Raw genomic sequence first — 26,867 nt, 5'->3', positions numbered from 1 at the left:
CTTGTTTTGCTGCTGCCCTTACTTCAAGTTGCATGGGCTAATGAGGAGGGCTCACAGTGGACAAGGACAGTGAGTTCCTGGGGGTGGAAAGTGCAATTCCCAGGTTCAGAAGCAAAGCCTGATTTGAACAGCAGGGCCTTTGTACATGTCTAGAGTGTTTCCATCCATATGCATTTGTGCTTAGAAGCTGAACTTCTAGATGAGATCTGACCTCCAGGACTGTCTGTGCTAGGTTTGCATTATTCCCCCCCCCCCATCTGAATATTTCAAGGGTTATCATCAGTGAGAGAAACGGAGGTGGTTAAAGCAGCTATGACTCTAATTTTGCTGCTGGTTACAGGATCCTGGAAACCAACCCCCCTCCCCGGAGTATTTGTACAGATGGTGGAAGTGGAAGGAAATACTTCCCGAATTGGAATTAGTAGATTGTAATAAAACTCTCAGGTTACCACTGGTATCTCGTCTCTTTTTGCAGACTACCATATACAATTACAGTAATATATACTGTAACCAAAAACAATAGCATGCATCACAATGCATAACATAAACTAGGACATATAAAATAACCAAAATACCTCTTGCTAAATTAGGGTGGTGTTTTGGTTGCTCCAGCTCTCTACAACTTGGCCCTCTCTTTGGAGGCTGCGGTCTTATGCACATTTTACTCAGTAGGAACCAAATACGCAAAAGAAATTTACCAGCGTCGTTCCGGTTAAAGAATAAATACTTCTAAAAAAATACCACACGGCTCCCTTAAGAGCTGTCAAGGGACACCACGCTGGACCCTTTGCTCCTCCCCTTTCCCTTGAAATAGGCGGAGCTCCTCCATTTGACAGGCAGGTAACTTTCCGCTCGGGCCCACGTGGTCTTACAAGAAGCCTGCCGCAAGCATCCATGAGCCCAGCCCCTCGCCCTCGATTGGTCGAGAGTCTTCTCCCGTCCCCGCCCCCTTTGAAGTGGTTGGCTGGCGGCGCGAAAGAGCCACGCCCCCTGGTGGCTTGACTCTGGCTGGGCTGTCCGGACTTGCGAGCTTCGCCGGTTAGTTGCAGCTCCGAGGTCGGTAGTTGGTGCTATCTATGTAGGGAAGGGGGGGTAACCCGGCAGGCCAGTGAAAATGATCCTCTGCCCCCAGAGCACGGAGCATCCCCGGGGAAAACAGTGCCAGAGGCTGCAGGTAAGCTCGATCTGCTGCGAAAGCACCGGGCGCTGCCAGCAAAATAGACCGCCGGGCAAGGCAGGGGCTCAATCATTCCCCTCCCCCCCCTTACTACTACAGAAAACTCCCTTTTTACCCCGGCCCCCAAATTCCAGCACGTCCATTCAATGCCTCCACCCCCCCCCCCCCCCGCACCTTAGTCTCCAGCCCTGGCACTCTTGCACGGAAGAAAGCCACGCCACTGAATTAACTGAATGGCGTTTGCTTCCCAGTGAACAAGCATCGGGTCTGGCAGCACGCCCCCTTCGCTTCTCCAGTCCTGCCAAAGGGCTCGAGGGAGCCCCCCCCCCCCCCCCGCGGTCCCGCACTGCCACTAGGAGCGCTTGCAAGTCCTGCAGCTATAGCTGCTTGTTCACCATTCCAGATTCCTGCGTGAATGGAAGGTGATTCTTTATCCCGCTGGCTGAGAGGGGGGTGCTCTAAGGTTCCGTCCCTCCCCCTTTGCTTTGCATCTCCAGAGAGGCTGCAGGGGCGGGGAGGCTGCAGTAGCTACACCGGCCCTGAGGGAAACTTTGGGGGTGAAGCCGGGGGGCGTGCACGCGCGGCTACAAGAGCTGTGCGGGCCGGCTCGGGAACGCTGCCTGTGCGCGCTCGCCCTCCGCTCCCTTTGTCCTGTCCGAGGCGGCAGCAACAGCGGGGATGCGGGATGCTCCAGCCTCCTCCTCCTCCCCGCGCTGCCAATCAAAGTTGTTTTTCTCTCTTTCCTCCTGCGCTTTGGCGGTTGCGCGGCTAGGGGGCGCTGCGGTTCGCCTGCTGCAGCTGGGGGGGGGCCGCGGGGAGACAATGGACCGGCACCGGCCTGGCTCGCTCGCCGCATTATTGGGCCAGCTGCTGCTTCTGCATGGAAGAGGGGGCGTGGCTTTCCCCTTTCTTCTCTCTCTCCTTCCTCTTTATTTTTTTTCTTTTGCTCTGGATTTCTCCCGGGACAGGGACTACCCCCCCCCCCAACATACACAAAGTCTAGGGGCTTTGGAGCATTCTTTTCCAGCTCTGTTGGATCTGCAAGGGAAATATTCTGGCTCCCACTGGATGGTGTCTTTGTCCTGTACTCCCCCTCCCAATCACATAACCAGAGAGCCACACAGAAGTAGCATAGGATAGAGCAGGCATGCCACCTCTGGATCCATTTTGCAAAGCCCAATTATAATACCTGTGTACAAAGTCAAAAAACAATTGGAACCAGGCTGCCCAGGGATGCCTCTCATTTTTTTAAAAAACTGCCCACCTTGTTTCCAATCTGCAACTGGTTTTGAAGATTCCCGTCCTTTCAAGAAGAGTGGTCACTCCAGAATTGATGTCCTTTTAAGAGAGGGAAGGTTCAAGGTGGGGAAAGTGAGTGTTTACTTCCCAGCCCTGCTTTTTTTAAAGGGTGCACCGTACTGAGTTGAGGAAACTTGCCCAGAATCGCAACAGGCATTCTTTGCTGGTGGTGTGTGTTTGCTGGAGTCAAAAGGGGGTGCAGAAATGGGAGGCAAAGTCCCCTATTGATCTCCTAGCAGATGTTGCTGCACAGCTGGAATTCCAGGGGGGGGGAAATCTCTCCTGGCTGCTATGGGGAGACGAGGTGAAGGTCTCTGAGGTACCTGACCGCTCAGGCTCTGGGGCTTCCCGAGTTTGTGTTTGTTCAGAGCTCAAGAATGTTGCTTTAAGGAGTCTTAAGGGGGGGGGGGGAAGGCAGCTTTGATAGGTGGAAGGGGGTGATTTTCCACCACCTTCCTTCTCTTTGAGAGCCCCAGCTACAGCCAATGAGCACCGTTTGTTTCAGTAGGTGCTTTCGTGAGCCAGAGCTTCTTCGGATTCCAGAAGAGGAAATAACTCTGGAAATTCTTCTAGAGTGAATTAAAGAGTGGGGAGAGGGAGAAGGAGGTGAGGCAGGTGGCGCTCTTGCCTTGGCCTCCTGCAGGCAGAGGCAGAAGAGGGCTTGGCTATCACCAGCAGTTGCCTAACTTGGATCAGCAAGGATGCCAGCAGTGTACCGGGGGTGTGGATGATAGCCATCTAGGTGTGCTCCCCCCAGTCTGTGCAAGAGGCAGAGAGCACTTTTCACGTCCCTGTGCCTTCTGCTTGTACCTGCTGGAGCCTACAATTCATGGCCTTTAGAGGGTCTGGCACGAGTCTGGCATTTTCAGATATGGGGCTTCAAGGTGGCCTTGAAACACTTGATAGGGCTTGGACCCTTCCCTGGAAACCTCTGAGTATGGTGCAGGATGGTCCCCATTCAGCTTGAGAAGACTGGCTGCAAGGATGATAAGGGGGGGAACTGGGTGCAGCCACCTGAAAATGATCCTGGGCTTTGAGGCAGGGGCTTTTGTTTATCCTCCAGTCAACTGCCTACTCTGTGTAAGAAGCCTGGTGATTTGCTTGAAGTAGCACACTGTAGGCAGGGCTTTCTTGTAGCAGGAACTCCTTTGCATATTAGGCCACACACCCCTGATGTAGCCAGTTCTCCTGGAGCTTACAGTAGGTTCTGTACTAAGAGCCCTGTAAGCTCTTGGAGGATTAGCTACATCAGGGGTGTGTGGCCTAATATCAGGACCGGATCTACATGTTTTTTGAGGGGGGGCAAAATTCAAAAATGGTGCCCCCTTATGGGCCATTCTATCTTATGGTCCCATAGAGTACAATGGACTTCATACCCAATTTGGTGCCCCCCCTCTGTCGGCGCCCGGGGCAAGCACCCTCAACCCCCTTCTAAATCTGGCCCTGCCTAATATGCAAAGGAGTTCCTGCTACAAAAAAGCCCTGACTGCAGGTATGACTCCTGTATTGCATACGGAGCCTGGCAGACCATAAAACTTAGCTTAATTTTTCTGAAAGAAGGGACAGCTAAGAACCTGCTTCAAGTAGTGCAATAAAAATCTAGTAGGTGAAGTTGCATATCGAGGGGAGAACTGAGTAGAGATTCCAGGGAGTGACTGGCAAGGGAGCTTCAGGGCTGTGTGTTATCCTTCTCCTCTCCTTAATGAACGCAGCATAGCATTAGTGCAAATGAGTGCAATTGTTTCATTTATATGCAGAACTTTTTATAATACTGCTCCAGCAACTCTTCTCAAACCTGTGTGGGCATAAATTATACCTGTGTCATTTATAACCTGCACGGGATGTAGAATCCCGGTTTTGCTAGTGCAGAATCTGGGTGTCCTGCATGCGGATTTCAGCTCAGAATTTATTCATTTCATATCTGCCTTTGTCCCAGACCTAAGGTGGGTAGCAATAATATCAAAACAATATGAAATGATTTAATGTAACACATACTAATGCACCACATTAAAAACAAAACTAAGAACAGCATGCACCAACTTAGCAGGGCATTTCCACTTTGCCCATGCTGCCCCAGAAGCTTCCTGGAGCAGCTCTGTTTTGCATCCTCTCTAGAAAGCCAGAATGTACCCTCCTCCCCACCACACTTGCCCTGGTCAGGTCTCCCTTTCAGAGGCAAATTATTCTTTGCTATCTTGAGACACTTTCAGTGATCCCAAGGCTTGCTGTATGCTGTTTTGGTTCTTGCAAACTGGCTATGCTCTGGACACTTCCCCCACACAAGAAAGAAAACTGCAAAAATATTTCTCACTCTTTTTCAACCCCCCCCCCTTCCCCCCGGGCAGGTGGCGAAGATGAGTACCAGTGACAAGGAGCGAACTCCCCAGTTGCTCTTTGTGAAAGCCTTGGCCAGCAGGGGGCGCCTTGAGGCCATCACACAGCAGATGGGCTACCACCCGCAGTATCTGGACAGTTTCCTCCGGATGCAACATTATCTGCTGCACATGGATGGCCCCTTGCCCTTTGACTGCCGCCACTACATTGCAATCATGGTGAGTGCCAAGATATTCCACCTGAGGAGCCTTTTCAAGAGCTGATCCAAAGCCTGACTGTCCACTGGGCAGGCAGCTAGCTGGGCCCCCTGGAGCTATCTGCATGGTACTGTTTTCGTTTTGCTTGCTGCAAACATTGCCCATCTTCCTCTGTTGTCATTTGGAAAGCTGTTCTGGATTGAGATCTCTTAGGCAGGCAGAGATTCCAAGGCCTGTGCTGATAGAGGGCATCACAGTTCCTGTGTAACTGGGACATGCATGCCAGCTCCCTTTTGGTCACCTCGGAAGGGGTCCACGAGGGTATTCCAAGCAGTGATAACATTTTTAATTGACATCATTTATACCCCATTTCTTTTTCCCAGTGGGGACCAAAAAGGGGTTACACTGTTCTCTTCTCCACCACTTTAGCCTCACAACAACACTGTGAGGTAGGTTAGGTTGACTGTGTGTGACTGGCCCATGATCACTCAGCAAGTTTCCATGGCAGAGTGGGGATTCGAACCTGAGTCTCCCAGATCCTAGTCCAAAAACTATGAATGCTGCACCACAGAGAAGGGGTGTGTGTGTACCTGAGAAAGAAATTGCTGAGCTAGCTCCCATGGGAAGGGTGGATGAGACTATCCTGGGCAAAGATGCTTGTTCAGGGTGCTTTTCCTCTTTGGTCACGGGCCTGGTGGGTCTTGCCTCTCTCTTGCAGGCAGCTGCCCGGCACCGGTGTCGGTATCTGGTGAATCTACATGTGCTGCAGTTCCTGCGGGTTGGCGGTGACCCTCAGTGGCTGAGGGGGCTGGATTGCATCCCCCCCAAACTCCGCAAGCTCAGCGAGATTAACAAGATCTTGGCACACCGGCCGTGGCTTGTAGGCAAGGAGCACATAGAGGTAATGGCCGTGAGCCGAGCAGGAAGGAACGGGGGTGGGGGAGCATCCCTTCCTCCATCCTGTTAGGCTGTCTGGACAGTGGGGTCAGCTGTGAGCTCAAAGGTGGCTGTTACCACCACCCCAGCCACTTAGGCAGATTTGATGTTGGAGCTGTGGTGTATCTAGACGAACTCTTACTATATAAAACGCTGAGTTAACAGGGGTAGAGTTTGCTTTAATATGCTTTGCCAGCTTTGCAGTTTTCCAGCACCTTTGCTGGGGGGCAGGGAGAGGTGGGCAGAGGGAAAGTGCCTTTTTTTGCTCAGTGCTGCAACATGTGAGTTTTATCTCAGTGCAGAATCTGGGGTGCTAGACTGGTCTGGTGGTGGTGCTCAGCACTCGTCTCTTTCCCTGTGTCTCTTTGCAGAAGCTGCTGAAGATCAGCGAACAGAGCTGGTCCCTGGCAGAGCTAGTCCACGCAGTCGTGCTTCTCGCTCACTACCACGCACTGGCCAGCTTCGCTTTTGGCTGTGGCTGTGAACAGGACATGTGTCCAGAGGGAAGGGGCTTGTTGAAGCTCACCGTCCCAGGGAGCCTCTGCTTCTGCGAAGTGGGCAACGGCTACAGCCAGGATCTGCTGCATCTCAACCGCAAGCGGGTCCGTCAGTTCAGAGAAATATTGGGGGGGTGGGGGTCTGGGAAAGGGAGGAGCTGGGGCTTGACTGACAGTCTGTGTCAGGCTGTGGGATGCAACAGTCCCCCTTGGGCTGCATGGCAGTGGCTGGAGGGGAGGGGGGAGAGCCCTTCCCAGGTTCCTAAATGAATGGTGCTTTGTCTGTTTCTCTGTCCTCCAGTCGCTGGATTCATGTGTGGAGCTGGAGTCTCTAAGAGAGCGCATTCACAGGCTGCAGGTGGAGAGTGAGACCCAGGAAGAGATGAGGCTGCCTGAGAGGGAAGAAGGTAATGCCTCACGAGGTCTTTGGAGCTAGAGATATGAAAAATTCTGGAAGTTTTGAAGCCCACCTCCACAATGATTTTTTGTTTGGTGTGTGGTGGAATCAAATATATTGAATACTTTCCTATCACAGCTAACCCTTTTTTCCTGCTTTAACAACATAAAATGTATCCTTTAATATTTAGTGTATAAAATTTTATTGGTGTATTTATTGAATTTAAAAGTATAAATGTCTTGTTTATTTCTACAAGAAAAATTGCAAATATTGCTCTGACTTATATAGCTCAGGCAAGCCTGATCTTGTCAGGTCTTGGAAACTAAGCAGGGTTGACTCTGGCAAGTACTGGGATGGGAGACCTCCTTGGAATACCAGCAGCTGGGAGGACAGGGCAAGCTTTATTCAGCCCCCTCCCTGAATATCCTCCAGGCCCCCATTAGGGATCAGTCTCCAGAGGGTGCCATGACTTCCAGGTACAGACAGACAGACACACACATACAAAATACAAAAAGAAAAATTGCAGATATATCTAATACTAGATTAAGAGAAAGAGCTCCATGGCGCAGAGTGGTAAAGCTGCAGTACTGCAGTCCTAAGCTTTGCTCACAACCTGAGTTCAATCCCGGCAGAAGCTGGGTTCAGATAGCCGGCTCATGGTTGACTCAGCCTTCCATCCTTCTGGGGTCGGTAAAATGAGTACACAGCTTGCTGTGGAGGAAGTTTAGATGACTGGGGAAGGCAATGGCAAACCACCCCATAAAAAGTCTGCCACGATAACATTATGAAAGCAACATCACCCCAGAGTCAGAAACAACTGGTGCTTGCACAGGGGACCACCTTTACCTTTTTTTTTTTTTGATTAAGAGAGAGGGCTGCAAACTGTGCTGCCTTAATACACATTTTAATTTGTGCTATCTTTGAAGTAGGGGAAATTCCCCCCCCCCCCCCGGGTTGTCACATTGTATTTGAGGCTGCAGGGCCTCAAATGTGTTGCAGGAAAATGCACAAATGCTGTGGTGTGTCTTTCTCCTTTCCAACATGCCTTTTGGTTGTGTGTGTCTTTTAGGTTTGGATGGAGAAATTTTGGGCCCTGCAGATCTCTCCTGCTACGTTCAGGACCCCAGCTTTGGATACCAGGACTTTGCTCAGCGTGACGAGAACCAGACCCAGATATTCCGTGTCCAGGTGGGTTTTGCTGCTGTTGCCTGCTTGGGAGGGGCTTGAATGGCCACAGTATGACTGGGGGAGAAGAGAGGAGGCTGAATCTGGCTTTGCTTGGACCTTTCTTCTTCCTCCTTCTCCTCCTCCTTGCTGTACTGGAGGCTGCTTGTTCCACCCTGACCTTCCCCTTCTTTGACCTCCTTCTCACTTTTCCTACCTTCCTTTCTTGGCAGGATTACTCCTGGGAAGATCATGGCTTCTCTCTGGTGAACAGGCTGTACTCGGACATTGGGTATCTGCTAGATGAGAAGTTCCGGAAGGTCGATGGCCTCCAGAGCTGTGCAATGGCCAAGCGGCAGGGCTGTGATCATGCCACATTCAAGCGTGGGATTTGGAACTATATCCACTGCATGTTTGGCATCAGGTACATGCCTCTCTGTCTTCTGAGGCCAATGTTTTGCAGTTGACAAGGGTGACAGATTTAGCTCACTAGAATTTCTGCACGTTGCCAACTTGCAAAGTTAGAAAAGGATCCCTCACACCCATCTAGGCATAAAGAGCCGCACACCCACTGTCACTATTGCCCTGCCAGTCCATGGAATACAGATCTACGGAGCTGCTGATGTGTGATAGTGTTGTGATAGTAACACTGGCTGACTCAAGAAAGCAAGTCAGTCTGCAAGCAGGGAATGGCAAAGGGTAAACTTGCCCTTCCTCCCATCTCCACCCCACTCTTCTGAGTCTTTGCTGCACCCAAATAAGAGTTTGTCTATATGCCTTGGCTGTGAGGGGACAGCCTGGCACTTTGCAGAGATGAGAAATATGGAATTCTCTCTTTTACTTAACTCAAGGGAACACTGTTCATTGATTGCCTGAGCTCTGAATGAAGAAGAGACAGGCAATATCCCTGCACTGTCTTAGCATATCAGAGTCTCGCTTGTAGCAGAGTATGTGTGCATAGGTGTGCCTTTAAAAAAAAAAAGGTGAGTGCGGGCTTCATTTTCCTGTCACTTACTCTGCAGGTATGATGATTATGACTACACAGAAGTGAATCATCTCCTGGAGCGCATTCTCAAGCTCTACATAAAAACTGTGACCTGCTCCCCAGAGAAGATGAATCCTGAGATGTTTGAACGCTTCTGGAAACAGTTCAAGCACAGTGAAAAGGTGTGTGTGTGGGGGGAGGGAGGGGGAGAAATTTGTGGTGGGCAGACCTGGGATGTGGGGCAGGGAATTTGTGGTGGGCAGAGGCCTGGGGCAAGTTGCATGGGGTGGCATGATTTGCACCTTTGCAGCTTCCAAAATATGGATGTGTTCATCGCAAAGGTGATGGAGCAGCAACAGCAAGGCAGCATCTACATTTGGACAGTTTGGCCCAGCTTGGCCATTCTTCTGTAAACTGCTGCAATCAGAATTAGGTCTGTACAGCACTTAATGTAGAAGCATATATTCCTCTTTGGAAATAAAATCCAGCAATTCCAGGGCCCGTGGGCAAAACCCATGTTTACTCTGATTACTATGTAAATATTCATTCAGAAATGCTATTCCCCTAAGGTTCTGCTCCTCCCCGCTGCTGTTCCTTCACATTTTGCTCCTCTGCTTCACTGCCACTTAACTAGTTTCTGTTCTCCCGCAAGTGGCTGCAGCAAATCCTGAAATCAATCCATAATTCGAAATCACTTGGTAATGAAGACCAGTTCTTGGTTAGGGGGATTGGGCAGGGCATTTTTTTGTAGCAGGAATTCCTTTGCCTATTAGGCCACATACCCCTGATGTAGCCAATCCTCCAAGAGCTTATAGGGCTTTTATTAGAGGGCCTACTGTAAGCTAAGAGCCCTGTGGCGCAGAGTGTTAAAGCTGCAGTACTGCAGTCCTAAGCTCTGCTCACGACCTGAGTTTGATCCCCGGTAGAAACTGGGTTTTCAGGTAGCCGGCTCAAGGTTGACTCAGCCTTCCATCCTTCCGTGATCAGTAAAATGAGTACCCAGCTTGCTGGGGGGAAAGTGTAGATGACTGGGGAAGGCAGTCTGCTGTGAAAATGTTGTGAAGTCTGCCGTGAAAATGTTGTGAAAGAAACGTCACCCCAGAGTTGGAAATGACTGGTGCTTGCACAGGGGAGCTTTCCTTTTCCATTCCTACTGTAAGCTCCAGGAGGATTGGCTACATCGGGTGTATGGCCTAATAGGCAAAAGAGTTCCTGCTACAAAAAAAGCCCTGGGGTTGGGTGGGCGAGGTACTGATTCTCTTTGCGCTCAAATTGACTGCTAAGCCTTTTCTCTCCTTAACTGTAACAGGTAAAGTTCAATTCAGGAGTGCTGCAGTTACTACAAGCAAATGGGAACTAAGGAGGGAATCAGCTGTAAATCAAAGGAGCAAAATTTCATCCGCAGTTACCTTGGCTGCAAAGAGAAAAGCAGTAATTAACCATCCCTCTCCTAAAACAGGAACTGATAAGTATTTATTTGGGAATACTGTGGCCACACTGAGTGAATAGGAACTCTAGTTAGACTAGGTGAGTGTGAGAGACGACAGAGGAGAATGAGCTGGTCCAGATATGTTGTGGGACACCATGCTGTTGCAGCAGCTGAAGAGTGCCTCTTGGCTTGTGTTGTGCATGCACAGCAATGCTAGAAGCAGAACGCCAAGCTTTGACCAAAGAATGGCTGTGATCACACACACTTAATAACGCACTTCCAATCCACTTTCCCACTATATCTTGCCAGTTCACACAGTAAAATTCAGTTGGAAAGCGCATTGAAAGTACATTATTTAGTGTGTGTGATTGCAGCCAATGCTGTCTCCTTTAAGGGTAGTATGCAGGAAGCAGTCATCTCAGAGAAGTGGACATCTGGTATCCATCCGTTTGCAGGGCATACAGTCTTGCTTTTAACTGTTAAGCATATAGGGCTTAAATACCCATCGTCCTCTGGCCTGCTTTGTTCGCCTTCCCTCCCCCCTTTCCTTCGCGACAAACTCTGCCATCTGTGGCTCTCAATATACTGCTTAGCAAAGACTAATCTGTATGCTTTTTTTCCTTAAGAGGTTGGCTTCGTTTTAAAGACCTTGGGCCAGAGTGGGGGAATTGCTGTCCATGAATATTTTTTCTTCCTTTAAATATTTTAGTCCATTTCCCCCCCGCCTAAACAAAGTGGGCCTCAACGTGCCTCTGGGTTTGAGGATGTTGAAATGGGTGATGGTACTTTTTTGCCTTGCCTGATAAAATATCATGCTTTGATCAGAGTCCTTGAAATTCTCAATGTGCTGTGATATTTTCATTGTTTCAGAACAGTACACCAGAGAAGGACATCTTACTTATTTGTACACCACTCTTAATTCTTAATGTCTGTTACTGCTGTTGAGTGAGGCAGGAGAGACTCCTAGAACAGGATTAGTGCTTGACAGGGCTTTTTTTTGTAGCAGGAACTCCTTTGCATAATAGGCCACACACCCCTGAAGTAGCCAATTTTCCAAGAGCTTACAGGACTCTTAGCACAGGGCCTACTGTGAGCTCTTGGAGGATTGGCTACATCAGGGGTGTGTGGCCTAATATGCAAAGGAGTTCCTGCTACAAAAAAAAGCCCTACTTGAAGGTGTCAAGTGTATGAATGAGTGTGTCTTCTCACAGATGGTTAGGAGGCTTCCACATTGGTGCCTTTGTCCAAGTCAGACTTCTGCCTTTCTTTCCTTCTTAGGTCCATATGAACCTTCTCATCCTGGAGGCCAGGCTTCAAGCTGAATTGCTGTATGCTCTTCGTGCGATCACTCACTACATGGTCTCCTAGAAGGGGTGCTGGTGGGACCCCTTTGGGGCTGAGGACTCATGCACCATGGCATTCACCCACCATGTTTACTTGACAGCATTCCCTTCCCTTGTGGGGTGTGAGGAGAGAGAAACTCCCCTCCATTTTCATGTGCAATTTCCAAACTGGGACTCTGGGGAAAGATAACTCTCAAAGGTTGTGTGTGCAAGACATTTGTGTCCAGTTTGGCAATGTGGGAAGTTGGGCTCCCCTCCCTTCTGTCCATCCCTATGGGCAGCTTGGTCTGCCGAAGAGAGTGGCTGGCCACAATTTGACCCCCCCCCCCTTTCTCTGCACAGGGCAAAGTAGCCAGAGCCACCTCTTCCATCCTTGATCCAGCTGCAGGAGCTCTGTCTGCTAAAACATCCATTACAGTATTAGGTGGGCCTGTCCCTGCCTCCTCATGCCATTCTTGTCCCTTCTTATTGTGCCAACTTAACCCACATTGGGAATGGCTCAGCTTGCTCTTGGGCACTCTCATGTTGGGTAAGGTGGGAGGAAAAGGTGGTGTGACTTATGGCTTCTTGGAAAGGTTCTGGTCAGCCTTCTTCTTGGTCTTTATTTTGGTCTAAAAGAGGGTATGTATATGTATGTGTGGAGGAAGTATGTAGAACTCTTTGCTTGCAGGAGCTCCTGCCTGTCACTCTGCAGTTCTCTCCCTGGTTAGAGCCTTCCCACTTGTCCTCCTCACTAGCTGTTTTCTCTGGCCAAAGTCCCCTGCCTGCTCAGCACACAGCCCTTTAACCCCTACACACCCCATTTGTGTTTGAGCTGTAGTTGGAGGGAGCAGCTTCAGGCCCCATTCTACCCTGATATCAACACAGCTCCCTATCTGACATTTTCTCTGTGGCTTCTCCATACTTCCAGTAGCCAGCAAAGGGAAAGGGGGGTGTCCAAGGGTTTGAATATGTGCCCCCAGTGACTTTTTTCTTCTTCCAAGGGTCTGTTGTGATAACATAAGCTACTTCTGTGATGGCTTCTTGTAATCTGTGCTCTCGCTAGGAACTCTCTGCCAGCAGAGAATTGGGGGGGGGGGGGGGGAGACTGGTGCTCTATTTTTAATGCTGGCATGTGCCACTCTGCAAGTCCAAGAGAATACTCCCCTGGCCGGCATGCTGCAGCGGTGACCCTTTTTGTGGGTAATTGTGCATGCACATAGCCTGGATCACAGCACAGAAGCTGCATCTCTAGGAAGGCTTGGGTTGGGGTGGGAGTTGTAGGGGCCTGGCAGAGGGATGCCAGAGGGTCACTGCAAAGCGGGGAGTGGGCTTGTCACACAGGGCATCAGCTAACCTGTTTACTGTGTAAATGTTTTTTGGGGCGGGTGGGGGTCGGAACACCGTATGGGGAAGAAAGTCAAAGCCTATTTTTGCTATAAATATAACTGTTTGACACGGAACCAGCTCAGTCTTGTCAGTCTCTGGCTGTTGTGCCTTCAGCTTGGTCAACAGAAATGCAATGGTGGGTGTTAAAGGGCTGGGCAAAGCTGATGGAGATATGACACCCCCCACGTGTTTTGTGTAGCAAAAGAGATCCTTTAACAACAACATCAGCATATAGCATTAAGGCTCATTCCTGGTATGCTGTTAAGCTAAGCAGAGCCCGAGCCCAGTGGGAAACCGCCTGGAAGACCCATCTCAGGACCAAACAGACTAATATGCAAGTGCTGTTCGTGATCACATTTCCACTCTTGGGCTTCAGAGCACCCATTTGGTGCAAAGAAGAAAGGCTCAGATAAAGATAACCAAAGATAACCTCACCTTCTGGGTAGAGATTAGAATGCTTTGTTTGTCTGAAACATTTCTTTCACCTTTCCACCCAATTCAGGGTCCCATGGTAGCAAACATTTCAGGCTCTTAAAAGACATAGAACATTTAAAACAAACACACAAGCAGGGAGAAGAGCTAGTTAGGAAGGGAATGGCAAACAGAAAAAAGAAGTGTTTGCTGCTGGTGGAATACAAGGATAGGAGGGGACAGAGAAGCCTTGCTGTGAAGGGCCTTCCAGTGGTTTGGTGGCATAGCAGAGAAGCTGCTTTCCTCAGGGTGCCATCCCCCACCCCCACCCAGCCTCAAATAGCAAAGGCACCCGAAACAGGTCCTCTGAAGATGACTGGGGTGGTCAGGTAACTTCATATAGGAATGTGTGGTCCTTTGGATGTTCTGGCCCTAAGCCATTCAGGGCTTTAATGGTCAATTCCAGCACCTTGAATAGGGCTCAGAAGAAAACTGGAAGCCAGTGTAAACGGAACAAGACTGGAATGTTATGGTTGCTATGATTCTCTGCAGTCAGCATTTTGTACCAATTGTAGCTTCAGGATAGTCTTCAAGGACAGCCCCACATAGAATGCATTGTTGTATTCTAATCCAAGTGTTTCCAGGGCCTGCAGGAGCAAGATCTTTTTTGTGCACAGGACTGTCCACAGGTCTCACCACCTAAAGCTGATGAAAGGTTTCTCTGACCACTGTTGCCACCTGTTCATCCGTATCCCGGATCCGTTAACATCCTCAAGTTACAAACCTCCTCCTTTGAGGTAGTGCAGCCTCATCTATAACAGGAAATATTCCAGTTCCTGGGTCAGCTCCTCTGTTTTGTCATGATTAGTCTTCTCATCCATCCCATAGATTTTCTGAGACCTGCTGGAAGCATGACATAGAACTGAGTGGCTACTGCATATTGGTGGCAACTTACCCCAGAGGAGTAGATCTCTACATAAGAGAAAATATTGGATTTACATCCCCCCCTATACTCTGAATCTCAGAGTGGTCACAATCTCCTTTACCCCCCCCCCCCAACAGACACCCTGTGAGGTAGGTGGAGCTGAGAGAGCTCTTACAGCAGCTGTCCTTTCAAGGACAAAGCCTGTGAGAGCTATGGCTGACCCAAGGCCATTCCAGCAGCTGCAAGTGGGGGAGTGGGGAATCAAACCCGGTTCTCCCAGATAAGAGTCTGCACACTTAACCATTACACCAAACTGGCTCTCTGTGTTGAATCCATGGCTCTCTATGTTGAAGCCATGTTGAATCAGGCCAGTGGCACATCCAATCCAATGCTCTCTGTCACATAGTGGCCAAAAAAGCCCAGGTGCCATCAGGAGGTCCACCAGTGGAGCCAGGACACTAGAAGTCCTCCCACTGTTGCCCCCCTCCCAGCACCATATCTGGATAACTTCTCACAGTGGCTTCATGGAGTTGTTAAAAGCACAGGAGACAAGATGAAACCTTATGGATCTATAGACCAAGGAACCAAGCAGTAGTCCTGCAACACCACATTCTGGAACTTATGTGTGAGGCACAACTACTCAGTACCAGTGTCATAAAGGAAGTCCATAACTGATAGTCACGAAAGCCTATGAGAGGTCCAGTAGAATCAACAGAATTGCACTCTGTCCATCTCCTGATGCAGGTCATCTGGCAGGGCAATGAGGCTGTTTCAGTCCCATAACCGGGCCTGAAACCAGACTGGAATGAATGCAAACAATCTGCCTCAATCTGGAATTCCCAAAGCTGGCCAGTCACCACCCTTTCTGTCAAGATTCTCACATTTAGCACTTAAGTTTGTGCTGGCAAACCTGGGAAACTTTTCCAGAGTCAAACAGCCTCTATTTGCTTGATGTTATCAACTGCTGTGCAGAACAGAGGTAGCTGCCAGCTAAATGGTGGGGTTTGACAGCAAAGTCCCCGTGGCCTTTCTGTCTGCTTGGTAAGAAAATGTCACTGCAAATATGCTTTGGGACTGAAATAATGCGCGAGGGTTCTGTTAGCTGTGCTTTAGTGTGTCCAATTAGCCATGATTGGGGGACTATTTTCTCTCCACTACAGCAGATACCTAAAAGCGTATGCTGGTTGACCTCATAAAAACAAATTTCAGCATCAGGTACTTAATAATAATAATAAACTTTTATTTATATCCCGCCCTCCCTGCCAAGGCAGGCTCAGGGCGGCTAACAAGACATGGTAAAACCATGATACAATAAAACAATATATAATATAATTAATAATTTAAACAGTAAAACCAATAAAGCAATATAACATTATAATATAATCAAATTGTGTATAAGATGGCTCGGTGTTATTGATGTTATCAGGGGTTCCGTCTCAAAAAGCTAGCTGGAATCTAAGTACCTGCCAGTTGCAGTCAGTGACCTTTAGCTCTTGGAGGGGGAAATGTCACTCTGTTTACTACTTTAATAATTTTATAAATCTCAATTGTACACCCCCTAAAAAACCATACACAAGTTATCTGAGGAAAACTTGAAGGAACTAGGTATATTTAACTTGGAAAAGATGGTCAAAGGGAGACATGTGAAAGTTCTTTAAATACCTGAAGGGGAAACTGGTAGAAGATGGGGAAGACCTGTTCACTGCTGTCCCAGAAGGCAAGATAAGATCGAATTGGCTTGTTACAAAAGGGCAAGTTGGTGAAAATTTATAACAGTAGTTTGACAATGGAACCAATCACAGGGGGGGGGGGGTGTGGGGAGATTTTGTCACTTTGAAGCTCTTCAAGAAGAAACTGGACAGCCATCTTTTGGAAATGCTCTGGCATAGGGTTTTGTGGGTCTCATCTTTCTCCCTGAGGCTTTGAATGCATTTCTAAACCAAGTTTAGAAAGATATCTGACCCCATGACCTCTTCCTTCTTTCTCTCTCTAGCTTTTTGCAGGGGGTTTCATGTAGCTTTCCTGGCTGGGAATGAGTGAAAGTGATAACAGGCCAAATGAAGTGTGAATATGCATTCTCTGCATGACCAGTATTTGCAAGAGAATATTCATGTTTTTCAAGTTCTAAGAGCAGCTTGACACCTCCCCACATACATTCCACGGAAGTTGCAAAGGACTGCAATGTTGCTTGAGGTTTCAGAATGAACTGCAAAGAAATGCAAGTATAGATGCAAAGTCCATTGCAACAAGATACCTAAAAGTGTATTTTACCAGTAAAATATGCTTTTTAGAAAATGTGTGCACAAACTGTTTCTCAAATCCCTCTAATGTACACCATTGTTCCCACCCCTGGTTATTTTTAATTTATATTAAGCACAGGTCTAGCTACAATTCCAAACTTTATACTCAAAACATGCATCTTCCTTTCCCAGGTAAGTCCTCTCTTCGCTTTGCACTTATATGCACGGAAAAGAGCAGGTGCACCCATTGTAGTCTAGCAAACAGTTAACATTTTAAATGGGATAAAGAAATCATGTACCAAGAATTGCCAATAGCATTTGAGGGAATCAACGGGTTTCTGCAAAGGGCATTTCCGTATTCTCAGTTCCCGCCTTTCTCTGGACAGCCACATCCTGGAGAAGGGCAATTGCAGGGCGCGGTACAGGCCTCAAGTTCAGCTCCAAGTTCCCCAGCCAGGCTCCGCCCGCCCTCCTCCATGAGATGCTCCCCTCGGGCCTTTTTACAAGGCTGCGGGGGTACCCGAGAAGAGCTGCGCTTGGCGAGCTGTGCACGGGAGCAAGTTCCCTAACTGTCCAAGGGGACATGGGAGTGGGGGGAGCTTCTCAGGTCTTTTTCTTGTATTCAACCCCTCCCCGTAACAGTGTGGAGGAACGAACCGGCTGTGCCTTGGACGAAGTGGTTGACTGCAGTTCAGGCCGTGCAAGGACGCAACACAAAAGTTCGCTTCCTTTCAAAGAGTCGCGTTCCTAGTCCTTATGCTGCCGGGGGCAGGCGAGCAAGGGCGAAGGCGGACTTGGCGCTTCGTACTTCCGTCCCCCTGGTGCGCTCCCGACTGGACTGCGAGTCTCTCCCGCCCCGAGAGGCTGAGTCCGGCCCCTTCCCCCATTGCCATCTCCGCCCTCCGGCCGGCCCGGCCCCTTCAAAGGAGCGCTGCTCGTTGGCCTCGCCGTCTGGGGGCTGGCGGCGCCCCGCCCGGGGCCATGTTCAGCCGGAGAGGTAAGGGGGCGCGGGGGAGGCATGCAGACGGCTGGCCGGGCCGCTACAGCCAACAGACGGTTCCCGGGGCAGCTCTTCTACTTTGCTCGAGTCAGGCGGTTTCTTTGCCTTCGTCAGCCACAGGCATGTGTCTGTCGCTTGTTCCTCCCTGTGGAGCGGGTGGCGCGACAAGAGGACATTCAGCAGCCGGGACAGTTTAAAACTGCTTATCCTGCAGCCGTGGTTGGTAACTTCGGCCGTCCCGTCTTGGGCCTTCCCCCGCCCCCCGGGAGGGACCCCTGCGCTGTGCAATTCAGCCGGCACAACAGCACCAGCTTGGAGATGCAGGGGCGCCTCTTGACTCCGGGAGAGAAGTTGATGCTCTCCGCGGTTAACCCTTTCTCTCTCGCTCCTTGGTCACAGTGTCGCTCCGTGCTGTTGTGCCCTTTGCAGGGACAAGGGAGCTCTGGGCAAGAAGCAGCTTCTACCCTCTTCTGACCGTTACGCTTTCACGGGCGGAACTTCTCCCCCGTGGAGCGGCGTCCTAGGCTGGCTCAGCCCAGCTAGGCAGACTCTGGAATGTAGCCTAGGCTGGCTTGTATCTGGCAGCTGCAGAAACGCTTCATGGAGGAGGCTGAGCTGTTTCGGAAGTTTAGCTGGAGTGAGGCTTCACCCGGTTACTAGAGTGTTGTTGGTCTGCAGGCCTGTCCCAGGGGCATTCTCAGGCTACCCTGGATGACTGTTCACATGGCCGCAGCATTGCATTATGCCCCAAGTCCAAGGCAGTGGTTGCTAGCAGTAGGTGGTTACTAGCAGCAGCCTGGACTTTTTTGGTAGAAAAAGCCCAGCAGGAACTAATTTGCATATTAGGCCACCCCCCCCCCCTGACATCAAGCTGGCCGGAACTGTGTTCCTGTGCGTTTCTGCTCAAAACAAGCTCTGCTGGCAGCCATGGAGACAATTCTTGCCAAATTAGACAGTTTTGAAAAGTGCTTCTCTTTCCTTTGGTCCTGGTGAGGAGGGTCTTGATAAGACCAGTTGATGATTTGGAGGCCCCTGACCAGAGCAGACACAGGATGCTTGTTTAGGAACTGGACCCCTGCTGGGAAATAGGCAGCTCTAGGGCAAGGGATGGGCCTAGCTGCCTGCCTCATTGCTTCCACCTCCCTCAGGGGGCCTTTTACAATCACCCTTTGTTTTAGGGCTGCCTCCCTCACAAAGGGAAGCCCTGGTAAATTGGTGTGAGGAGATGGGCCTTGCTGGGTCAAGCCATCTTGTTGACAGCAGAATTTAGGTTACTATGAAGCAGGGCCTGCAGTAGTTTCCTGTTCTTTTGACCCATAGCTCCTGGTGCTGATTTCAGCACTTCCCAAAAGAGAGATGCTTTGGGCTTTTTGTAATATTAAAATTAAGAAGCATGTGGGGTGAGCAAATAGCAATAAAAAGCACATTTTGTGTTAATGTTGCAGAGTAAGTAATAAGAATGTAACAGTTGTTTCCAGGTTCACTCACTGCTAGAACTGAAGGGTCATCTCATGAAATTGATTAGCAAGGTCAGGGGGTCAGGGCAGACCAAATGAAGTAACTGTTTCACAACATCCACAATTAACTCCTGGAAATCACTAGATGCAATGATGGCTGCCAGTTTTGCCCTGGAGTTCATGTAAAATCCCCTGCACAGTTTTTAAAGTGGAAATCAGACAATTGAGGCTGCATCTAGGAGGAAAAGGGTAGCTGTGAAAGAGTCACTTAACACTTCCTTGGCTGGCCCTTTTTTACATTAAAGATAGTTCCCTTTAGAATCATAGGCTGCAATTACACATACTAAATAATGCATTTTCAATCCTCTTTCAATGCACTTTCCAACTGGATTTTATTCTGTGAACTGGCAATATCGAGTTGGAAAGGGCACTGCAAGAGCATTATTTAGTGTGTGTGATCACAACACTAGAATCATAGAATTGGAAGGGACCTCCAGGGTCATCTAGTCCAATCCCCTGCACAATGCAGGAAGCCTACAAATACCTCTCCCCCACACACAGTGACCTCTGCTCCATGTCCAGAAGATGGCACAACAACAACAACAACAACAAAATAATCCTCCAGGATCCCTGGCCAATGTGGCCTGGAGAAAAATTACTGGCTGACCCCAAAGTGGTAAACAGCATTTCCCTGGGCATGCAAGAAAGGGTCACAAGAACCAAGCAGCGATGCAACCTCTCCTGCCCTCCCACTCATGATCTGCCTAAGCTCACAGAATCAGCATTGCTGTCAGATGGCCATCCAGACTCTGTTTAAAAGCCTCCTAAGAAGGTGAGCCCATCACCTCCCAAGGAAGCCTTTTCTACTGAGAAACCACTCTTTAGCTGTTTTCCTACCACAGATGAAAAGACCAGTGCCTATATTCCCTGCAGAGAGAGAAGATGTTTGTGCAGGAGAGGTTTTGGATAGGAAAAACTGCAAACAGAGGATTAAGCAACCATCCTTCATCTGCTCTGAGCTTCAGTCTTAAATTTAGTGCATTTTGCTTTTTAAAAATGCGTTGGGGAAAAGCTATACATAAACCCCTGCACTGTGTACTGTGGCTATGAGATGGCTTAAAAACATGTTTAAGACAAATTCACAGTAGAGGGGTCTATCAGTTATTAGCCAATGTAGTTAAATGGAACCTCCATATTCCAAGGTAATATTCCTCTGAATTGGCAGATGCTTGGGGGCAGACAACATGGGCGCTGCTGAGCTAAAGGATGCTGGGTGATTTGACTGCATCTGGTTATACACAAACTTTTTGCTTTCAAGCTCTGACCTTATCTTGACAGATACGCAGCGGGCTGTGGAGATCCTGGCCCGATACCAGGGGATCTTGCAGTCTCCGGAGGAACAGCCTCTGCATGAGTCAATTGGAAAAGTGGTGCACGTCTTCCAGAGTGAGCTCTTCCAGGCACTTCTGGGTAAGGGAGGCCCCCAGCTGCAGACAGCCAGAGCACCTGCAATCATTTGAGGTCATGAATGGGGTCAGGAAATCTGTCTGCCTGGTAGGACCCTAGGGAAGGATCCACCATGGCAGTCATACAAGGACTGAGCGGTTTCCATGCAATTTACCAGAATGGTTATTATTGACTAGCAATTGATCCATCAAGTTTGAGGAAGAGGAGGATAGAATATTTTCCTCACCTGGATTCCCCATTCATTGGCACATCTGCTCCCCAAGTGGAGTGGCTTGCAGTCAGGGCTTTTTTTTTTTAGAAAAAGCCCAGCGGGAACTAATTTGCATATTAGTCCACACCCCTGATGTCACCATTGTCTCACACAGGGGTTATTTTTGGTAGAAAAAGCCAAGCAGGAACTTATTTGCATATTAGGCCACACACCCTGATGCCAAGCCATCCAGAACTGCGTTCCTGCTAAAAAAAGAGAGAAAAAGCCCTGCTTGCAGTAGAAATGAACTGTGGCCGGTGTTCTCTCTAAGCTGAGTTAATGTGAGCTAGCTCACAGTTTTTTAGCTTCCAGCTCACACATTTTTGTCTTTGGTCAGGGAAAATTGGCCCCAGAGCAAACTAATTTATGCAGCAGCTCATAACTTGAATGCCAGTAACTCACAAAGCAGAGTTTTTGCTCACAAGTCTCCACAGCTTAGATTGAGTATTGTGGCCATTCATTTATTTAGTGGTGCACTTGGGAACACCAGTGGGATGGCGGCTAAAAATTTCCCTTAGTAATATTCTCCATTTACGGAATGAATTTTTGCTCCTATCTGCTTAGCCCTCCTTCTTTATCTGCATAGCCTGGCTTCTGCTTGTTAGTCATGCTGAAGCACAATGGAATGTTTGTAACTGGCTCATGCAGAGCTGCCTGTGTTCAGGATACATTACAGAGTTCCTTGACACTGAACAATAGCTCTTGGCCCTCTGGAAGCTTACAGCCTAAATTTCCAATGTAAGGAAGGCAAAAAAGATAGAAGGAAGGGCATCAAAAGAGGCGGGAGCAAACACCAATCCATGGTCTTGGGTTTCATTTACTGTTGGGGTCAAGCCAATGCCTTCATTGAAAAAAGTTTGAAGGGAGCTGAGAGTATCCCAGGAGAAAAAGGACTTGTAATTTCCCAGGTTGCATCTCTGTACTTCATTTTTCATAACACCAGGACTGAGCAGGGAGCTTCACTTAGCATAGAAGCCTTATTGGAAATGAAAGGGCCTGCCAATTGACACAGATCACCTGGAGAGAGGGTGCATCTGGGAAAGAGGCAGACTATTTTTCAGGGTGGCATGTGTGTGGGGGTCTTCTATGCAGTAACTGTGAGGCCCAGATCTGCTTAACTTCTTATGGAACCTCTTGAGTTGGCTGGGCGAGGGATGTAGCTCTGCCTGATTCAGACAGAGACATGAGCGCACGGGGGCAGGATATGTCTGGCTGGAGTGAAACAGCCCGCAGCTGCTGCTTCTGCTCAGGAATGTGAGACCCTGGCCTTGCACACAGAGGAAATGCCTGGGCCTCCACCTCCCTCCTCCTCCCAGCTTTCCCTGGCTGACTTGGTTGGGCGCCAGGCGGTTCCCTTTGCCTTGCATTAGTAACAGCAGTGGTGGGTCTGCAGACCATCCCCCCAGCCTGAAAGTGGGGGGTCTGTGTCCCCTCTGCTGGCCAGACCTGATCCTGTTCTAGGTGAGCCCCCACAAGGAAGGCCTGGCTTGCTGATTCCCACTACAGGGTTGTTGGGTGGGTGAGCTCTGCACACATATACAGGCTGACCCATTCTGGAGTGGGATCTGGCTGAATTTTATAAGGGAAAAGAGTTGTTCACCTCAGCTGAGGGTTGGAATCAGATTTTGCATCCGATTTTGATGGAAGAAATTGAGGAAGGGGGCAAGAGAATAATTTGTATAAGTTTAACAATAAATAGTGTCCTTTGCAACTGCAAACTGCAAGAGCAGGGATTTCCCTTGGAGTCCCTGCTATTTACAAATGTTGAGCAGCAGTTGTGAAGGGGGGCGGGAAATCCCAGTGAGGTACTGCTCTGGCTACTGGCTTGGCTGTTTCGCACTGTTCTCTGAAGCTTTGTGTGCAAAGCCCATCAGACTTGATCAGTCTCCCAACTGACTGTCAGGACTGTCAGGACAAGCTCCAGATCCTATATCTTTCGCTGTGTTCGTGTGTGTGAGTCCTTGTACTGTATAGGCTATAGGCAGGGAAGGGTCTATCTAGGCTGGCAGAGTGGCTTTTCTCCTATCCCATGGGTGTTTCTTGGCCTGTCTTTTCAGATATCCAGGAGTGTTACGAGCTGAGCTTGTTTTCTGCTGGTAAACAGGATGGAACGCCGAATCTGGAACCTTGTACATCTTGGAACCAGCACTATGCAGGCACCAAGGGCTCTTTGGATGACCAAAGCCATCACAAACTTGCTCTGCAGGTGAGAGGGTGGGCTTCTCCTGGGATCACCCTTGAGTTCCCCATCTCACCCCAAGCTCTGCTGAAAATGGAGCTTCTGCAATTTGGAGAAGCAACACACCGCACCACCTTCCTGCTTGGTCTCACCACCCCACCTGTACGGATTGAATGGTTTGTTTTATTCCCCAAGTAAGAGGCTGAGCTGAGCTAGGTCCCTCTTGTCTCTGGTGGTTCTGCTCCTCTCTTCTGTTATTATTTTTGCTGGCTGGCTTTTAAATGGGGAGCCTTATACCAACTCCTCTGCTTGGGTTGGTTAACATCAGGGATATGGTTGTCAACTGGTCTGGAGAAAAATGTCCTGTCTCATAGAGGCTTGTTTGCCTTAATGCCATGAAACGCTTCAACGGCTCCTTTCCTTATACTAAACCTCTATTTAGAGGGCAAGACCATCTTTCTACAGACTGACTAGTAACCCTATCTGGGGAAGCTTGAAGAGTTGTTCTGGGGATTTGGGGTGGCCCCGGTATGGCAAACTGTCCAGAAGCCCTGGAGCTGATGGCTGTTTTCCTAGGCTAGTTCAATGAGACTCTTTTCTCTGTTTGTTTTATTTATTTGCTAAGATTTATCTATAGCTGTGCTTTCTTTGGAGGTTAGAGTAAGAAGTTAAAAGTATAAACTATCCTAAAGTCACTTGCAGCATCCCAAAAAACCTGCAGTGGAAGAGTCTAACTTTTTGCAGCCTCACATCATAAAACCTCCATGAAAGAGTGGGGTCTTCATCATTTCCCATAGCTTAGTCTTTCTGGTGGCAGGATGACATCTTAGGGCAGTGAGTTCCACAGCTCTCTTGTTGACACTCACCTTCGCACATCTTGGGGAGATGTTAATATTTTCATTACTTGTGTCTGATGCTGCTCATGTTCTTGACAGCAAGTTTCTGCAGCTCGGTCTGGGTTCAAATAAACCATTTATTCCTTAAAGAGAAGCTGGGAACAGATGACAGAGTGGAAGGTGGGGTGCTGAAGTGAGTTGCTGTTGTCTTCCTGCACCAGTTCTGCAGGTTTTGTACTGCTTGAAAAAGAAAAAGAAAAAACCTGTTTGACCTGGGACAATGGCAGGATGAAAGAAATTAATGCCTTGTCTGATGCTTTTGTTACACCACTTTTAACTCTCTTGAAAAACAGTTGCCTGTTTCCAGGCAGAGTTGGTTGCAATTTGTAAACTGGTCACTGGAGGGCACCAAAGGCAACCCTCTCTTTGTTAAAAAAAACAACAAAAAACTATAGATGTCCAGGCCATGCTGAATGGACTGGCTTGCCCTTTTTCAAAGCAGTGAGAAATACTATCCCACCAGATCAGCACTTATTCTGTGTTAAAACTGGGGGGGGGCTGAGAGCCCTGCTGCTGGACCCTGGGTTTATAGTACAGCTGCCATTTCCCAGGATCCAAGTCTCCCTCCCTTGTCTCGATGTAGAAGTGGGTAAACAGCTCCTACTGGAATGCTCTGTTGTCTGGATTGGTGACACACATTCTCTAGGCGACTTCTGCCCGTTGAAAGCACTGTAGAGAGGGTGCTGACAGTCACACACTGCAGAACTCACTTTACTTCTGTGCTGAAAGAGCTGCTAGCTTGGCTACTAGCTTGGTTCTGGGTATGTCAGGGTGCTGCTGTTGACCTTTAAAGTTCTGCAGGATATCTGGAGGACATTCTTTCCTCATATGAACCTGCCCATCTTTTGTGGACAGTCCGTTCTCCTGGTGTCTCAACCTTTAAGTGGGTGGTGCCTAGTACCAGGGCCTTCTTGGTGGTGGTGCCCTGATATGAGATTTGATTGGCATCTCCTTTGTTTTTGCTTATATGAAAACTTGGTTGTTTCAGGTTGTTGCTATGGTTATGATTTGGTTGCCCTATGGATGCATCTCCTCCTGCTGGGTTTGCACACTAGTATGGCCACTGTTTATAGTTCTTCTACTAGTAAATAGTTTTACTGTGTTTTTATTTTTGCACAATGATTGCTTTTAAATAGATTTGTGAGCTACTTTGAACCTTGGAGGAAACAGCATATAAATAATCATTAGAGAACAAGCTTCATTTCCCTTTTATAGTAGAATCACCATGTTTTGTTTTGAGAAGAGCAGCTCCTTTGATCATCTGCTGGAGGTGGTGCCTACAATCTGCCTAGCACTACTTTTACCCCTGCGTAGTAGCTGTGTCAATGGCCTTTGCATTGCCTGGCCTGGGCTTTTAAAAATAAATTCAACCTTTGGCTAGGATTGTATGCATTCTGTGATTCTGCACAAGCCAAAAAAATCCACACAATTTGGTTTCTGAAGTAGAATTCAGTATCCTGAACATCTCAACATTCTTTTAAAAATATTTTTTAGATATGCTAGAAAAGATATGCTTTCAAAAGTGGGGGGGGGGGTGAAGTGTGATTAAATTTTCAAATCCAGACGAGTCAATGGAATTTCCTTTGGGGAAAGCGTTAGTGCCCTGTGTTACCTTTTCATGTGACTATCAGAAGCAGAGTAAGTTATACAAAGTAAGGAAATACATGCAAAATCCAGCTTTTCTTGGAGCTTTTTTGTTTATGTTAAAGCATGGAGTAGTCTTGCCTGTATTGCACCGCACTGAACTGGCATGGTGCTGTGGTTGAGATACAGATCCAGGAACTTCCCTGGTGCGAATCCTGCCTTTGCCATGAACTCACCAGGTGGCCGTATGGAAGACATTGTTTCTCAGCCTCTCCTTATCTGCAATAGGGGGATAAGATTGGCATACCTTACAGAGTTGTTGTAGGGGTTAACAAGATAATTATATGACTTTGTTTAAACACTTGAAAATGCTGCATAAATGCTGAGCATTGTATTATTTTTGCTCCAGGTCAAGGCTTGAATTCCCCTCTTCCCTTTCCCCGCCTAGGTCATACTTATGAATTGAATGGAGCTTTTGTATATGCAATGGGGGGGGGGGTGGAAGTTAATCCACTCAGTTAGTTCAGAGCTCAAGGGACTGATCCTCTGTGCACAGCACAAGCGTGGCTTCTTGCCTGCTGAGCCATGTGGCCATTCCTGTTGCTCATGTCCTTGAAGAGCCCTGCTCTACCAAGTCTCTAACAGCTGCCGGTGCTATGTGGGGGCAGCAATAGCCTGCAGCCTAGTCATGATACATGCTTCTTGCTTGCAGCGGAAGCCACTTCCCTCACCATGGTTTCTGGGCTTCTCCCTGTGCCTTCATCATCCTGTCTCATTTCAGGGAGAGCTACAGGGGCGAGCTGCTTGGAGCCAGGACTTGGGGCAAGCGCCACGGCTGGTGAGAGTGACCGAGAGGAGGACTGAGCCGCCAGCCAGAGTGCACAGCCTGGTGGTGGGCATCTGCAGCACTTTACCCAAGGTGAGGCTTAGGACAGAGGAGGGATGGGAGCTGGATGGGGGAGAGGTTAGTGCTCCATTTGGGGTGTTCATATTGGCCTCTCTAAATCCCTTGCCAAAGCAGCAGCACTGCTACATTGTGGGTCTTCTGCCTCCAAAGGAGCTGTCTGTGGGCTGGCATGCTGGTTAAAAGAAGAGGGCTGTTCATGGCAGTGTGTTTGTGATCGTACCCTTGCTCAGCAGCACAAATAAGCACCAGGGGCATTTCTTCAGACCGCCTCTCTCCATATGAGCCCTATAGGAATTTATGATCTATCAATCAACATCTCCTGGTGGTCCCCAGCCCTAGCTAGGGACAGGGCTTTTTCTTCCCTGGGTTCCACCTGATGAAATGAGCTTCCATTAGAGATCAGGGCCTGCAAGATGGAGCTCTTC

The 26,867-nt window shown here is 48.7% G+C and overlaps 2 protein-coding genes across 5 annotated transcripts in view; both read left to right on the top strand.

Annotated features, from left to right (window-relative positions):
* Positions 1-990: 990 nt before the first annotated feature.
* On the top strand, positions 991-13,200 carry LOC132579189 (sestrin-1-like). 3 transcript variants are annotated; one of them, XR_009555962.1, is made up of 10 exons: positions 997-1,174; positions 4,822-5,028; positions 5,726-5,908; positions 6,315-6,545; positions 6,742-6,847; positions 7,907-8,025; positions 8,235-8,425; positions 9,024-9,168; positions 10,296-10,417; positions 11,694-13,200. XR_009555962.1 is itself a non-coding variant. In XM_060249414.1 (9 exons), the coding sequence occupies exons 1-9, from the start codon at positions 1,115-1,117 to the stop codon at positions 11,781-11,783; spliced, it is 1,332 nt and encodes a 443-aa protein (XP_060105397.1). In that variant the 5' UTR covers positions 997-1,114; the 3' UTR covers positions 11,784-13,200. The 3 variants fall into 3 exon arrangements, 2 of the variants coding, with proteins under 2 accessions (XP_060105398.1, XP_060105397.1); XM_060249414.1 differs by lacking the exon at positions 10,296-10,417; XM_060249415.1 differs by lacking the exons at positions 5,726-5,908; positions 10,296-10,417 and having other exon boundaries at positions 991-1,174.
* Positions 13,201-17,520: 4,320 nt separating this feature from the next.
* DLG3 (discs large MAGUK scaffold protein 3) overlaps positions 17,521-26,867 on the top strand; it is a 78,080-nt gene continuing 68,733 nt past the window's right edge. The window contains exons 1-4 of one of the 2 annotated variants that reach the window (XM_060248989.1): positions 17,521-17,699; positions 20,498-20,629; positions 22,934-23,082; positions 26,317-26,454. In XM_060248989.1, coding sequence (XP_060104972.1) covers positions 17,684-17,699; positions 20,498-20,629; positions 22,934-23,082; positions 26,317-26,454 — 435 coding nt within the window. In that variant the 5' untranslated portion in view covers positions 17,521-17,683. The remainder of the gene's footprint in view (positions 17,700-20,497; positions 20,630-22,933; positions 23,083-26,316; positions 26,455-26,867) is intronic. The other variant, XM_060248990.1, reaches the window with a different exon arrangement.

This window comes from Heteronotia binoei, chromosome 11 (genome assembly GCF_032191835.1).
Source record: "Heteronotia binoei isolate CCM8104 ecotype False Entrance Well chromosome 11, APGP_CSIRO_Hbin_v1, whole genome shotgun sequence".
Taxonomy (NCBI): Eukaryota; Metazoa; Chordata; class Lepidosauria; order Squamata; family Gekkonidae; genus Heteronotia; species Heteronotia binoei.
Note: the sequence above shows the minus strand (reverse complement) of the source record. Positions and strands in the feature narration are given on the sequence as shown.

What these genes read in the sequence shown, in the direction of transcription:
- LOC132579189 (XM_060249414.1), top strand. Translation starts at nt 1,115, where the DNA reads ATGATCCTCTGCCCCCAGAGCACGGAGCATCCCCGGGGAAAACAGTGC. An exon ending in AACAGTGCCAGAGGCTGCAG is followed by an intron (nt 1,175 to 4,821) that starts GTAAGCTCGATC and finishes CCCCCCGGGCAG; the next exon opens with GTGGCGAAGATGAGTACCAG. An exon ending in TGCATCTCAACCGCAAGCGG is followed by an intron (nt 6,546 to 6,741) that starts GTCCGTCAGTTC and finishes TCTGTCCTCCAG; the next exon opens with TCGCTGGATTCATGTGTGGA.